At 38.3% G+C, this 15740-nt stretch overlaps 1 protein-coding gene across 1 annotated transcript in view; it reads left to right on the forward strand.

Annotated features, from left to right (window-relative positions):
• Nucleotides 1-15382, forward strand: part of LOC148865974 (Nucleotide/sugar transporter family protein) — a 30722-nt gene extending 15340 nt beyond the window's left edge. Inside the window, exons 2-7 of the mRNA XM_088981554.1 lie at nt 1945-2052; nt 2153-2187; nt 12842-12954; nt 13182-13443; nt 13567-13835; nt 14824-15382. Coding sequence (XP_088837680.1) covers nt 1945-2052; nt 2153-2187; nt 12842-12954; nt 13182-13443; nt 13567-13835; nt 14824-14957 — 921 coding nt within the window. The 3' untranslated portion in view covers nt 14958-15382. The remainder of the gene's footprint in view (nt 1-1944; nt 2053-2152; nt 2188-12841; nt 12955-13181; nt 13444-13566; nt 13836-14823) is intronic.
• The last annotated feature ends 358 nt before the right edge of the window (nt 15383-15740 follow it).

A 15740-nucleotide genomic window follows, 5' to 3' on the forward strand; every position in this document is an offset into this window, starting at 1 on the left:
GTAAGATCCTTATGATATGCAAATTGCTTGTTATGTAACTGGGTTTCCATCAATTGATTAATCATTAATGTTGTGGTTGTTTCTTACATGTCCAACCATCTATTTATGTCAAGTAACATCTCATACAATTGATGCCTAGCAGTGGAATGGAGTTGCTGCCAGGGAGGAGAGATTGTTGAGAGGTTATACTTTCACTCATTTGTTCTTTCTTGTAGTAGAAGTTTGTTCTTCTTCTTCACCTGGAATTTCCTTTCCCAATTTCCCAATCAAGTTTCTTTGAAAGGTCTCCTATCCTCTTCTTTTTCCTTCTTTTTTTGGCTCTGTAACTATCAAAGGAATAACATCTCCTAAAGGTGGTGGGATTAAGTTTTCGTAACAATCTCCCTTTTGTTTTGTCCTATCAGCCTTTCTTTCAGGTCTGCAAGGCAAGGATTACCTTGACATGTATCTTTTCTTGCAGTCTATTTGTGTTCCTTCTAATTCCTTGCCATCAAACAATGACTTCTTTATCCCTGGAAATGGAAGAACAGGATGTGGCACCAATAAAGCATGCATTCCAAACCCTATAAAAAATTATCCATTATAAAATCATGAAGAATTTTATGTAGTTCTGAGGTCAAAATCAATAAAGAAGTGTCAAATGATCAGATATTTTATTAAGCTAACAATATGGTACTAAATGATTGGAATATTTAGGTATTATTGATAAATTCTGAGGAACAATTTTTTCTACCATGACTTACACTCATGTTGTGAACTTTCTTACACTGATATGGTAATTATGTACAATGCTGTGTTTTCTTTGTAATTTGCTGGTGGGAGAGTTAGGACAATTTACATCCCCCTCTCTTGTAATTTAAGTTTCATAGTTTCAATAACGTTTCTTGTTATTGATAAAAAAAACCTGTGCTGTTTTTGCTATTTATTAAGCTAACAATATGGTACTAAATGATTACAATATTTAGGTATTATTGAAAAATTCTGAGGAACAATTTTTTCTACCATGACTTACACTCATGTTGTGAACTTTCTTACACTGATATGGTAATTATGTACAATGCTGTGTTTTCTTTGTAATTTGCTGGTGGGTGAGTTAGGACAATTTACCTCCCCCTCTCTTGTGATTTAAGTTTCATAGTTTCAATAAAGTTTCTTGTTATTGATAAAAAAAAGCTGTGCTGTTTTTGCTATTTATCTTTCTTAACATTAGACCTGCTCATGAGCCAAGTAGTCCAATGGGCTGGCCCATTCTATGTTGGGGTTGGACAAGGTTTTACACTTGTGGGCTCAGTCTCAGGCTCGGGCTTTCCCAAGTAAGTCCAGCCCGAGCCTCAGCACAGTCCAACAATATTATATATAATAAAATATAATATAAATTAATAATATATAATATATACTATATAATAATAAGATTAGTAACAAAAAAGTGTTATATATTATAATATATAGAATATTATATAATATATAATATATTATTAATAATATATAATTAATATATTATAAAATATCTGTCCAGATCAGACTTTGGGCTCAGGCTTGGGCCTGGTCATTTTCTGTTTATAAAGAGGCAAAGCCTGTCCAAAACCCGGCCCGGCCCAGCCTTTGAACAGGTCTACTTAACATATTAAGATATCATATTTTTTTAACAGTAAGTGAAAATTTTCGTTAAGTTAAAAAGAAAATGCAATGGTTGGTGATAAAAGAATCACTGACTAAATCATCTAAGATCTAATATCCATTCATTACCATTGATCCAACATCTGGATTTGGATATTGTTTGCTATAAACTTAGCTATATTTCATAGCATTTTTGTATCCAGCTAAGTCTTAGTGATGCTAATTCTCTCCATGGTAGTTTGACAATGATAAGAAAATGTTGCTTTCTTGAAAATTTGTATATTCATATGGTTAACACAGGATACTTTTTTGAACCTATAAATGCAGTGGGTTTTATCATCAAAACAAATCAACTTCCCCTATCCTCTCGGATTGACTCTACTCCATATGGTTTTCTCATCCGTTTTATGTTTTCTCCTTACCAAAGTTCTGAAGGTATTGATCTTATTAAACTTTGCTGAGCTGATTTTATGATGTGCCAAACAAGGCTGATTTTCTTTGTTGTACACTTAATTTCTTTTGTTTTTCTTTTCAGATTATGAAGATTGAAGAGGGAATGACTACTGAAATGTGAGTACCAAATGAAGTTTCCATTTCCATTTATCAAAAAAAAAAGTTCTAATTTTCCATTTTAAATTCACATAGTTGTTCCCAATTGATTTTTATTTTTTATATTTTTACTACATAAAGAATTGTTGCAACTGGTTTACTAAATGCACCAAAGGGAATAGTTTTTTTTTTTTTTTTATCAGTAACAATTTCTTTAATTCACCAAAGAGGTTACATAAGGAAGACAAACACACTTATCTTCCAAGTACAATCAAGAAAACAAAAGAATAGGTAGAGACAAAAAATTACAACTTAGCCCAAAACATTGAATCCCTTTCTGCCCCTTGTTTAGCTAAACCATCAGCTAGAGAATTGGCTGATCTTTTGACCCAGAACATTTTAACTTCCATCTCCCGCACCAGCCACTCAAATTTCCTCCTCTGATTATTGTACCTCCATAAACCATTGCTGACGCATTCAGCCACCCTATCACCACCTCCGAATCCTCTTCAATTAAGAGTTTTTTGATGTTCATCTCCTTGGCTTTCTGGACTCCTTCCATAACTGCAAAGATCTCAGCTCTAAGGGAGTCACCCACTCCAATTGGGCCTGAGAGCAAGGAAAAAATGACCCCATTTTCATCCCTAAAGACACCCCCCATCCCTGATTGTCCAGGGTTCCCCCTACTACTCCCATCAAAATTTAATTTCATGAACCCAGCAGGTGAAGGTGTCCAAGACACACTCATTACTGACATGGTCTGTGTGCACTTTGCTATTTCACCCCACTTCCTCAACGTGTCATTCACTGTGTAACCTGTAAATAGTTCCAAAGATTTCAGCCACTGTACAGCCCTGAAATGAATGATAGCCTTTAGTTCTTCCACCCCTCTCTCAGCTGCTGAGAATATCCTGTAGTTTCTTTCTTCCCATATTGTCCAACATACTGCAGCCCTCAAACCTCTCCACATAGTCCTTCCCCTTTTCCTACGCCACCTGAAGACAGAAGGGGAAAAGAGGCCATGCAGATCTGATGGAGGGTTCCATCTACACCCAAAGAGGGAAAAAGCCCATTCCCAAATTGACCTTGCAAAATGGCAAGATACCAGTAGGTGAAAACTAGTCTCCCCATCCGCTTTACATAGAACACACCAATGGGGTGACAAGCAAGTATTGGGTCGCTTCTTTTGGAGTAGATCACCAGTGTTGAATCTTTCCAGATAGGCTTCCCAACAAAACTACCAACCCTAGGAGGGATTTCTCTGCACCAAACCTCATCAGCAAGGAAAGGGGGGGTTATAGGACTAGTGGACTGGCTTAGGACTTTGAAAAAGGAAGCACAAGAAAAAAAGCCAGTGGGGGTAGGGATCCAAATTCTAGAGTCTGCCCTTGTGGGGTGACAAGACACCAGTAGGTGAAAACCAGTCTCCCCATCCGCTTTACATAGAACACACCAATGGGGTGACAAGCAAGTATTGGGTCGCTTCTTTTGGAGTAGATCACCAGTATTGATTTTTTAAAATTGTAATTAGCTTTATGATGGATGCACAAATTATTCTATTTCTCAGTGTGAAGAAAATGAATGTTTTTTTCTTCATAACCTTTTGTTTTCTAATTGGTCAATTTTTATTTTTTGGAGCTAATTTCTATTTCTAAATTATCATATAAATAAACTGATAAAAAATATCATTTTTTTATTGGAAATGGTAACTTCATTAAAATAACTTAAAATAACTTTCCAGATTTAAGTACAGCTGTCAACCCCCAAGTAGGTGTTGAGCCCCTAGTAATCTTTCTTACAAAACTTCCCAGAACATACTCTCCCTCACAGTCCCTTGTTTAACCAACTTGTCAGTTAAACCATTAGCTGGTCTCCTTGTCCATTTGAAGCATGCATCGATCTCCCTTGTTATGTTGAGGATTTCCCTTATGGGCTGTCTATAAATCTAGGCTTCCAACTTACTAGATTGCAGCCACTCAATCAACAATTTAGAGTCTCCCTCTATCTCAATTTGGTGTAACCCCAACTATTTTGCATATCTTACACCTTGAAGTAAGGCCATCACCTCCGCTCTCAATGAGTCCCCCACTCCTATTGGTCCTGAAAACAAAGCCACAATTCTGCCATTTTCATCTCTAAATACTCCTATACCTAAAGGGCCCGGGTAGCCTCTTGAACTCCCATCAAAGTTCAATTTCACTCTTTGTTGTGTTGGTGGGGACCACACTTCCTCCACAATAGGTTTCATGGAAGTTGTAGAAGCCACCACTTCCCAATTCCTGTAAATGTCTTCTGCTGAGAAGTCTTTAAACAAATCCAAAGTTTTCAACCATTGAATAGTCATAATAATTATCCTTTCTACAAATGCTTCCTTGAATTTGTTCACTCCTTTAAAGATTCTATTATTCCTTTCTTCCCAAACTGAAGATAGCTGCTCTTGTGGCTCTCCACATTAATCTTCCACGTCTCTTCGGTTGCCTGAAAAAGCTTGGGTCCAAAAGGCTTGCCACATCTGAGGGAGGTGTCCACCTACAACCAAAGATAGAAGAGAATCAAGTCCAAATAAAGCATACAAATGGACAAGAAATTAATAGGCAAACATTTGGCCTTTTTCTTTGCAACATATCTAGAGTATTGATTTTTTGGATAACCACCTCCCTACAAAAAGCCCAAATTTTTGGGGGTACAGGTTGACACCAAATCTCCTTTGAAGGAAAGCTCCTTACAGGGTTTGATGATTGAACGAGTATATCAAAAAGGAGGAACAAGTGAACACGTCAAATGGGGAAGGTTTCCAAATTCTACTGGCGAAACAAGATTGATCCAGGTAGGTGGACCCTAGAAGTTTAATTAATTCATCCACCATTGTCATTTTCGACTTCCTTAGACCTCTCCTCAAACCTAAGTCCCAAGAGTTATCCGTAAAAACTAAAGAGATCACTTTTCTTTTATTTTCAGAAAGTGAATAAATAGAAGGGAACCTTTCATTAAGGGGACTTTCTCCAACCCAAGCATCTTCCCAAAACAACACCTTATTTCTTGCACAAACATCAAATTTGACATAAGGAAGGAATGAAGGTAAAATACCATGAATAGCTTTCCAGGGAGAGCATCGGGAAGCCCTGGGGTCGACTCCTGCATCCCAAGTTCCCAACCATTGTTTGCCAATCCATGAATGCTAATAATCACTCTATGCCAAGTCACCAAAGAGTTACTTCTCTTCACAAGCAAAGTATAGTCAGGTTGAGTCTGTGCATAACCAAAAGAAATAAGAGCAGCTTTGTATCTCTCAAACCAAGCTTGAAGAGATTGTTTGAGACCATAGAGGGAATTCTTCAAATTGCACACCTTCCCTTGCATTTCCTTTCCATACACCCCTGGAGGTAAAGACATATAGACTTGTTCATGTATTTAAGAAGGCATTTTTAACATCAAACTGGTGAAGGGGCCAATCAAAAGTAGCAACTAGAGACAACAAAACTTGAACTGAAGTCATTTTGGCCACAGGAGAAAAAGTCTCAAGGTAATCAATACCATACATTTGAGTGTAGTCCTTAGCAACCAATTGATCCTTAAAACCTCTCAATAGTGCCATTAGAATGATACTTGATAGTGAATACCCATTTACAAACCGTTGGTTCCTTCCCTTCAGGCAAGCCCACAATATCCCAGGTATTGGTTCTTATGCAAAGCATCTAGCTCATTCATCATAGCATCCCTTCATTCAGGTTTGGACAAGGTTTTTGGTACAAACCTGGGAATCACGTGGGTAGAAACAGAGACAAGAAAAGAATAATAGGTAAGGGATAAAAGGCTATAGGACAGGTGTTTAGAGATACAATGTGTTGTACACTTTCGCTTGCCTTTGCAAAGGGCAATAAGAAGGTCAAGGTCTGGGAGGTAGCAGATGGGTCAGAGGAAGGCTAACCTGTTACCTCAATAGTGATGGGAGGTGCAAGAGGCTCTGTTGAAGGAGTGGAAACAACTTGCCCATGCCTGAATCTTTGTCTTAGGTACCACCTTTGGACAATAGGATATGGGGGGAAATATAGGAGGATGAGTTGGGGGAGGCGGAAGAGCAGGAACATGTGAGGTAGACATAGTGGAAGGAGAGGCAACAGAAGATGATGACTCAATAGAAGACTCAAAAGGAACTGGAAGAGGAACAGTTGGAGACATAGCAAACGGCTCCTCAAAATGCTCTCCCTTAGGAGAAATACCAAAGAAAAATAGACTCAGCAAATGTGACAACCCTAGAGATAAAGCGGGAGCCGCGAATCAAATCAAAACAACAATATCCCTTCTGTATGGAGGCATATCTTAAGAAGATACACTTATGTTCCTTAGGCTCAAATTTGTGTCTTCGATGATTATGAACATGCACATGGCAAGTGCACCCAAAAACTCAAGAGGAAGGGAGAAGAGATCCTCATCCAAAAAGAGAAGGCCAAACAGGGTTTTGAAACCCAAAACCCAGGAGAGCACACGGTTAATCAAATATGTGGTAGTAAAGACAATATCCCCCCCAAAATTTAATAGGAATATGAGATGCAAAAAGGAGACATCTAGCAACCTCAACCACATGGCGGTTCTTCCTTTTCGCCACTCCATTCTGTTGTGGAAAGGAACTCTGATGAATAACCCCAAAGGTCTCAAAGTAGGATGAAAGGTTATTTTCAAAATATTCCATAGCATTATCATATCAGAATATTTTGATCTAGGTGTTAAACTGGGTTAAGAATAAGTTTATGAAACTTTTGCACAATAGTTGGGTACTTCATCCCGAGATCTCATAAGGTAAATCCAAGTACAACGAGAATAATCATCAATAAAGAGGATAAAATACTTGTAACTCCCCATAGTAGGCAAATGATATGGCCCCCACACATCAGAGTGCATAATATGAAAAGGAGAAATAGATCTTTTATTGCTTGTTGAATAAGAATGTTGACAATGCTTCGCAAGTCCACATGACTCACAATGAAGACTCGATAAAGACATTCCCTTAAACATATCAGGAAACAAATGACTCAAAGCAGAAAAAGGTAAATGACATAACATGACTCTATCAATAGACTCTGACAAAGCATACTCCAAGGCTACTCCATTAGGTGGTCCAAGACTCCTGTCAGGTGTGTTTAACAAGTATATTGCATTTGCCTCATGGTCACTCCCAACTGTCCTCTGAGATTTTAGGTCCTGAAAAACACAATGAGTAGGAAAAAAGGTTATGCTACAGTTCATGGATTTAGTCAAGCTATTAACAGATAAAAGGTTGGTATTAAGCTTGGGGACATGAAGAATAGAGGATAAGACAAGAGTGCCAGAGGCCTTGATATCTCCTTTATCAGAGATGGGAGCAAGAGACCCATCAACAAGGGATATCTTCTTCTACCAGAGAGAAGCTGATATGAACAAAAGAAGTTAGATAAACTGGTCATATGGTCTGATGCACCAGAATCAATAATCCAAGGGATTTTATGATTACCTGAAACAATAGCATGATTTGCAGAAGCACTAGTACCTGAGTGAGCAAATGTGGATGATGAGGTGTTTCCTGAAGGGTTGGATGCTGAAGCAGTGGTCCCCAAGTGATTAAGTAACCTCCCATACTTTTCAAGCTTTGCCATTATTGCTATTAGCAGCACCATAGCTTATCTTTCTTCAGTTTCCCTATTTCCACCCTCAAGCACTGTGGCAACATTAGCATTCTTAGGCTTCCTAGTCTGACCATTCTTCTTAATGTTGTTGTTATTGTTGCTGTTCCAAAACTTGTCCGGGAGAAGATCTGGATGAAGTTTCAAATAGGTTTCCTTAGTACACTTTGGTTTCTTGTAGTATTCACATATCACTTATTTCTTCTCAGTTGGCCCCTTTGGCTTTATTTCAACATGTGCAAAGTGTTCTGTAGGTGGTCCCTATAACCATACTTCCTGCTTACTCTCTTCACTACTTACCATAGCATATGCTTGAGCAAGAGTGACCTCATCTTTAGCAAGGATGTTCTACCTAGTAATGTCGAACTCCGGATTGAGTCTTGTGAGAAACTCAAACACCCTATTTCGCTCCACTAGTTTTCTAAATGTCTCTGCATCCTTAGTACTCTCCCATACAACTGTCTCCATAGCATCAATTTCCTGTCATAGTGACTTCAACATGGAGTAATAAACTGCTACACTCTTCTCCCCCTATCTTAGATTGTTCACATCACTCTTCAACTTATAGGCTCTTGCAACATTTAACTTCTATGAATATGTTTCTGTAACACTGTCCCAAATCTCCTTGGTTGAAGTCATTTAGAGGTAATGCTGACTTATATGGGGCTACATAGGGTTGACCAACTATCAAATCACTGTGTAATTCTCCTGCATCCATTATTTCATTTCTCATATGCAAGGTCCTTTCTGCAGGTTTCACCCTACTACTTGTGAGATACCCTAGTTTACCTCTACTACAAACATGGATCCATATAGACTGTGCCTAGGCTAGAAAATTGGTTCCATCTAATAATTGTGGTCACTCCAGTCAAAAAGGAATCTACCTGACCAACCTCGGATACCGACATCTACCTCATTTCACTTCTAGATTGCTCCATTGATCAAACAAAACAAAAACAAAAAACTAGTTTTTCAGTCTTTATAAACCTAACTAAGGTCAATACAATATCTAGAGACTCAAAAATTAGGGTTTCACTGCACCTAGCTATCGGGGAGGAAGAGAGATGAAGCAGCCGCTCCTACCAGAGCTTCCCAACCTTCTTCAAATCTCAACTGCACACTTCTAGGGATCAAAATACACATCCCAAACCCTGAGCGCCACACCCAATCCTTCTCCTGAACCTGTAACTTGAAAACTCTCTAGTCGGCTAGGGTTTTGGGCAGAGAATTTATAGCCTCACTTCTTGGCAATTTTCAGCCAGATTCTAACTCTCCAAACCCTCTACCAACCAGGCAAACAGTACTCTGATTGATTAGCAACTTATCTCTCTAATACCAAGATGTAAATAAATTGATTAAAACAGAAAAGAGTGAGAGAGAAAAGAGGATTACAGCAGAATAGAAGAAGAAGATGGAGAGGAAGAAGGGAAAGGAGAAGAGAGTTTGATAGTTTCCTCTCTCCCTTCACTAATCTTTTACAATCTTAATTAACTAGGCTAATTACAAGTCTGCCCTTTAAGTGGACGGTCGACTAAGCAAGAACTTAAAAGAAATTAAAAAGAGGTTAAGAGGCCCATGAAGAAAAGGCCCGTTAACATATAGAACTAAAGGAACACTGCTTAATCATAAAACAAATACTAGGGCCCATTCGGCTCAGTCTCTCTACACCCTAGACTCTTCAATCTCACCCTTAACAAAGAAGCAACCATCTCCCAGTGTCTCCCCTCTTCTCCCACTGAAAGCAACATAAACTTGAGTCATGGAAGGCCCTTAAGGGATTCGGAGATCAGTGAGTTAATGATCTCCTCCTTTCTCTCAGAGAAGCCTACATTTCCCCAAGCTCCCTAGACTCCCTAGACTCTCGTGTTTGGAAGCTCAAACAATAAGAAATATGTGGGGTTAATGTGATTTGGGAAGTTTTACTTATTGAGGGTATTGCAGGAGGTCTCGTAGTCATTTGGGACACAAATTCAGTGGGGGTGAAGGGTAAAAAGGTGGGGCAATTTTCCATCTCAATTTGGTTTCACATTCTTGAGGATGATTGGGAATTTGTATTGTCTTCTATGTATGGCCCAAATGACAACGGATTGAGGACTATGTTTTGGGCAGAACTCAATGCAGTTAGAGAGGAATGGGACAAGCCTTGGGTGGTAGGAGATTTTACACTATTTGTTTTGCTCATGAGAAGGGAGGTGTGAGACATAGATAAACAATGGGGAGGAAGTAGCTCTTGTAAAGTTGGGCCGATTTGTGATCTCTACAGAATGGGGAGAAAATTTTCCCGACTTATTTCATAAGGCCCTATCTAGATCTTTATCTGATCTGACCACACACCTATTTGTCTAGATTGGATTGGAATTCAATATAAGCCATCCCTCTTCATATTTGAAAACTTGTGGTTGGAAGAAGGCTTCATGGACAAATGAGAAGATGGTGGGAAGAGATGAATGTGGGGATGATGAAGTCCCACTATCAAAGAGAATATTGTCACTTCTCAACCACAACAAAGTTGCAGAGCTCAAATTTCAAAATACTTAGTCACTCTAAAAGGAAAACAAAGAGGTACAATGCCTTCTATAGAAAATCTTGAAGAACAAAAATACCAACTGATGTTGCTCAATCCGAGGTAGTGCACGAACTGAGGAGACCAACCAGATAATCCTTGCTGACTGGGCGGTGCCGAGCCTACAAGGACGGTGTCGTGCTATGTAATCTGCGATCAAGAGAAGAAGTCAGAGGCCCAAGGAGTTATCCCCGAGTAAGTACTCCAACGCTCAAGTTAGTGAGAGGGCGGTGAATGGTCGGGCCGAGCAATGAGGGTGCTGGTCCGAGCAAAGTAACGGTGTGGGTGCTAGAAGCTGGGTCCAATCCCTTACCTTGAGCATGGGGCACCTTTTTATAGCTGGGGTTTCGTCTCCTGGTTGGATTATGCTACCGGGGAGATAGGGATGCCGCCAAGGTTACCGAGGTAGAGTCCTACTCCTCGGCGGAGTTGTCTTCTCACCTCCCTTATCCGCGGTTGAGCTTATCCATGGGACGTGTGGCTGACATGGCTGGAGGGATGAGACAGGGGGCCACGGTAATAACATAGCTCGGTTGAGCTGAGCCGATGTGGCTGAGCTATCCTGACATGGCCAGGCTATGCCATTGTGTTTGGGTTGTGCCATCGTGGCTGGGCGATGACTAGGCGGCCACGTGTCTCTCAGGGCCAGCTCAGCCATGACCCCAACACCAGCCTTATCTCTTTGGATTATGCCTTGGAATATTCCTTCTAGTGTCTTGTATATTGGACTTCATAGAGTGGGCTTACAAATGGGCCAATAGTAAATGGTCTCCCATATATGGAAGCTACTGTAGTTGTGGAGAGCGAGACAACCTCCTATAATAATCACTTTATCCCTTTTATATTGAATTGGAAAAAGCAAACAAACAAAACAATTATATAAATAAAATTACATTCAATATCTCATTATCTCTCCCCACTTGATGTCAAAACTAGACCTACTAATATGCTTGAAGTCAGTCAGGTAAAATGGTTAAGAGGCTGTTTGTACTGGTAATCTTTCCCACATGGGTAGGCTATTATAGGAATTTATGTGACTAGCTGGCTGGGTCTATTCTTCACTCTCCATTGGAGTGTATTTTACTATTGTACATTATTTGCTTTTATTATCAATAAAGGCACTTTCATCTGCTATGGATTAGGAATATCATTGAAGTCTTGTATGTTAAAGATAGCCCAATATATGTTCTTGCATATTCTGGGCAACAACCTTGATTTAGCTTCAAAGTTTTTTATTTCTTCCCTTCCAAAATTCCTGCAAAGAAAAAGTAGGATGTGATTGTGCATAAAGTGGCTCCCATTGTATCAAAAGCAATGAATGGCCATAATTGCAGCAGCCACTGTACCTGGCGTAGTATCTTCCAATCAACCCAAAAAACAAAAGAAAGGAAGAATCCCCAAATCTCTTTGGATATTTTGCATTGCATGAACAGGTCATTTGGATCCTTTTCCACCTCTTCACATACAGCAAACTTGCTACCAAGATTTGTATTTTGAAATTTTATCTGATCATGGATGAGAATCACCAAGAAGGATAGCTTAGATTTTATTATGAGAAAGTAAGGAGGAATACAGAGTGATAATCTTTCAAAACATGAGAGCCTGGACCCATCAATTGAACAGGTCCTCCAAAAACAAAGCAGAATACAAAGGAACTGGTTTCCTTGGCAACCTTGGGATCACTATTAGTTGTATTATGTGATTGTTAATAAATTCCGAAGCAATCAACATCTCTGCTTAAGCTTGAAATCAAGTTTGGATATTTAATATTAATTTAATCTTTTAGATATATGTTAGAAAGCAAAATAATTTCATAAAATATACATGCGAATGCACAGAAATACATTGTATTCTGTGTAAATGGAAAATGAAAATCTAGTTAACTCAACTAAGCTTTACCTGAGAACTTTTTGGGGTTATTTATTGGTAAGAAAGGAGATTCATTCAGAATACATGAGCAGATATGAAGTTTATCATTCCTTACAAAAGAAGAGGGAGAAATAAGGTGAGACAGCATAATAAATTGGCCCAAAAAATATGGGATACACAATATGCACAAGATATATTATTTAGCCCAAAGAGTGCACCTGGATTTTGAAAACTTGTATTCTTCATTTTGAAAGTCGTCTATCCAAAAAAAAAAAAAAAACTTGCCCATCTTAACTTTCAGCATATACAAGTGACTGATATAGGAAACATGTTTAGCCACTTTTGGGACATATACTTCAGCACTTTTGGTCAAAATAGCCCTAAATATTTCTCTTTTTTATTTTTTTTTAAATAGGGTCTGTTTTGTCAAGGTCAAGAAAGTTTAAGTTATGGTAATTTAGAATTTATTCTCATATTTCAGTATCGATTTCAATCGATTGTTCCTTTTCTTTGGGTAACTGCTTCAATGGCATAGAAGTATAGTCCATGGCATGGAATAGAAGCTAATTAATTTCTTAACATTCAGATATGCTACATCTGTTATTCCGATTGGTGCGATGTTTGCGATGACTCTGTGGCTGGGAAACACTGCATACCTGTATATCTCTGTTGCATTTGCACAAATGTTGAAAGCTATCAGTAAGTTTCCCTGAGATCTTCAAATTCCTATTTTTATATGGATTAATAGCTTAGAATATTGAGAAATACTTGGATTAGTGATTAGTATTTCCAGAGATTAATTATTTCTAATTGTTTATACAACAGTTGCCTGTATCTCATGGTTGCCCCTGTTATCTGGGTAATAAGAGATTGAATTTCTCAGAACTTACATCCTTTTATTTTTTCCACCTGCTTGAATATTGTAGTGCCCGTCGCAGTCTTCATTTTGGGAGTTGCAGCTGGTCTTGAAGTAATGAGCTGTAGAATGCTTTTGATAATGTCAATTATCAGTTTTGGTGTTCTTGTGGCTTCTTATGGGGAAATAAATGTTAGCTGGATTGGAGTGGTTTACCAAATGGGTGGTGTTGTCGGAGAAGCTTTGAGGCTTATCTTCATGGAGATTCTGGTGAAAAGAAAGGGTCTCAAATTAAACCCTATATCTGTCATGTACTACATCAGTCCCTGCAGGCATGTATTGTTTTTTTTTTCCTCTCAAGGAACTTGTGGAACCTATTCTGCTGATGTTAATTGGAAATTAAAATATTGAAAAATTCTGCTCATGAAAGCAAAATCTTTTTTCTCCTTCTGCAGTGCTTTATGCCTCTTCATTCCTTGGATATTTTTAGAGAAGCCTAAGATGGATGCAGAAGGAACCTGGACCTTTCAACCGCTCATACTAACTCTCAATTCTCTTTGTACCTTTGCACTGAACCTCTCGGTTTTCCTTGTGATCTCACATACAAGTGCTCTGACCATTCGTGTTGCTGGAGTTGTGAAGGACTGGGTGGTTGTTTTATTGTCAGCTCTTCTTTTTGCAGATACAAAGTTGACGGTTATAAACCTGTTTGGTTATGCCATTGGTAAATAATAACAAAAAAAATCTAGTATTAAATATTTATTTTCCTAAGGAATCCTAGACATCTTGTGTGCATCTGCTGATGTGCATTGCACATTGAGCACATGCTCAATCTGGATTTGAGGTCATTCAAATCTTAGGCCAGTCTTTCAGATGGTTATATGTTAAGCTTAATGTGCTAATAGGGGCTCGCTTTTCCTGACCAGTTACCTTATGATTTGAGATCATTCTAGACTGTTTTTTTTTTCTTTTTTTGTATTTACATTCTGAACTGTGTTTGAGCTCTTGATCAGATGGATATGAGTATTCTATCTCGAGCTATAACAGCCTGTTGCACATTTATCTTGCACTTTGGCTGAATACTCTTATGCTGTGCTTTAGGCTGCATTTGGTAAGAATGCAAAAAGCATATGTATTGATGTAAATGCAAATTCAGTTAGAAAGTGAGAATGCAAACTTGGTTCGGTTTTGCATTGATAAATTTTATATTGTCTTTGGTTGTTGTAATGGGTACAAACACAAGTTTCATGATTGGCTCTACCTTTTTTTTACATTGACCAACTTTGAATACAAAAGTTTGCTTCCATTTTGAATTCTTAAATGTCAGAAAAAAAAACACCTTCATTTTCAGTACAAAGATGTATTCTTACCAAATAACTGCAAAACCAAACTGGAGTATGTATCTGCATTGGTTCTGCATTTGCATTGTTAGCAAATGCAGACTTAGTAAACACAGCATATTTTTTTCATTCTTTTGAAAAATGAAAATTTTCATTTTTGTTTTTCCTACAACCTAGATTCTTTTCTCTCTTCAATTGTTATCTATCTTTCCTACAACCTTTTTTAAAAGACACAAGCTCTACCAGGACATATGATTGAAGGAAGCATTAATATAACCTTTCAACTAGGAGGCTGTTGTGTAATAGGTTTTGAAATGAAAAGAATCTGGAATAATTTTCTTGATGCATTCTTTAAGTGATTTTTTTCTTCAGCCATTGCAGGTGTAGCTGCATACAACAACCATAAGTTGAAAAAGGAAGCTTCTCGTGTTAACTCTGATGAGTCTCAAGTTGTTCAGCCTGTACCAATGACCACATCTTCAACTTCGGAAAAAGCAAATACATAGGAAATGGAATCACTCAAGTGATTTTGAGGTATGAAACAAACAAAATAGTGGTTCAGAACCCATGCCTTTATCTAACTTTTATGGTTCTCTGCCATGACATTGGCTCTTAGCATTCAGTTCTGGTGCAAGATATTCTTTGGCTGATAAGGCAGCTGAACTATCATTCTTGGCTACTTTCCTTGTTTGGATGTATGTCTACTACTGCTCTTACTTGATGATGATTATTTTCATTTTACATGAGGAAAGGTCGGAAGCTTCAGTATTGTTTGATGGGAGCCAATAAGAAGGGGAAGTAATTTTGTATAGTTGAGAAATTTCTCTATATGGTTCCTCCTGAAAACATTGGAGGTTATATTACAGTATTAATGTACTCTGACCACAAATGGTATTATATCACAGAAATTAGTTTAGTTATTGTTTCTCAATTTTGGAAATTCTCTTTTGCACCTGACTACTGTGTTGATCAATGAAGACAATGACTGTTAGGACATGTGAAACCACTCTGTAGAAAATTTGTCGAGTATTGTGGGGTTTCGGAAAATATGGATTTATTGGGGCTCTTTCCCTCTTTATTGGAGAAGCGCTCTCCCTCTTTCTCTATCTGGCATCGAGGCTCATCTCCAATATAATTCTTTGGAAAATTTCTTCAATGTACATTTAGGCAAGGTTTCAAATATCGATACGCCCATCGATACTATTCTTTTAGTTTTTTTTTTTTTCAAAACCTGTTCAGGGGGGGCTGTTTAAGTTTCCACCCCCTGAACTGATCAGAACCCTGATACT

Source organism: Nelumbo lutea, chromosome 3, assembly GCF_056320005.1.
Source record: "Nelumbo lutea isolate HS-2025 chromosome 3, American lotus-T2T, whole genome shotgun sequence".
NCBI lineage: Eukaryota > Viridiplantae > Streptophyta > Magnoliopsida > Proteales > Nelumbonaceae > Nelumbo > Nelumbo lutea.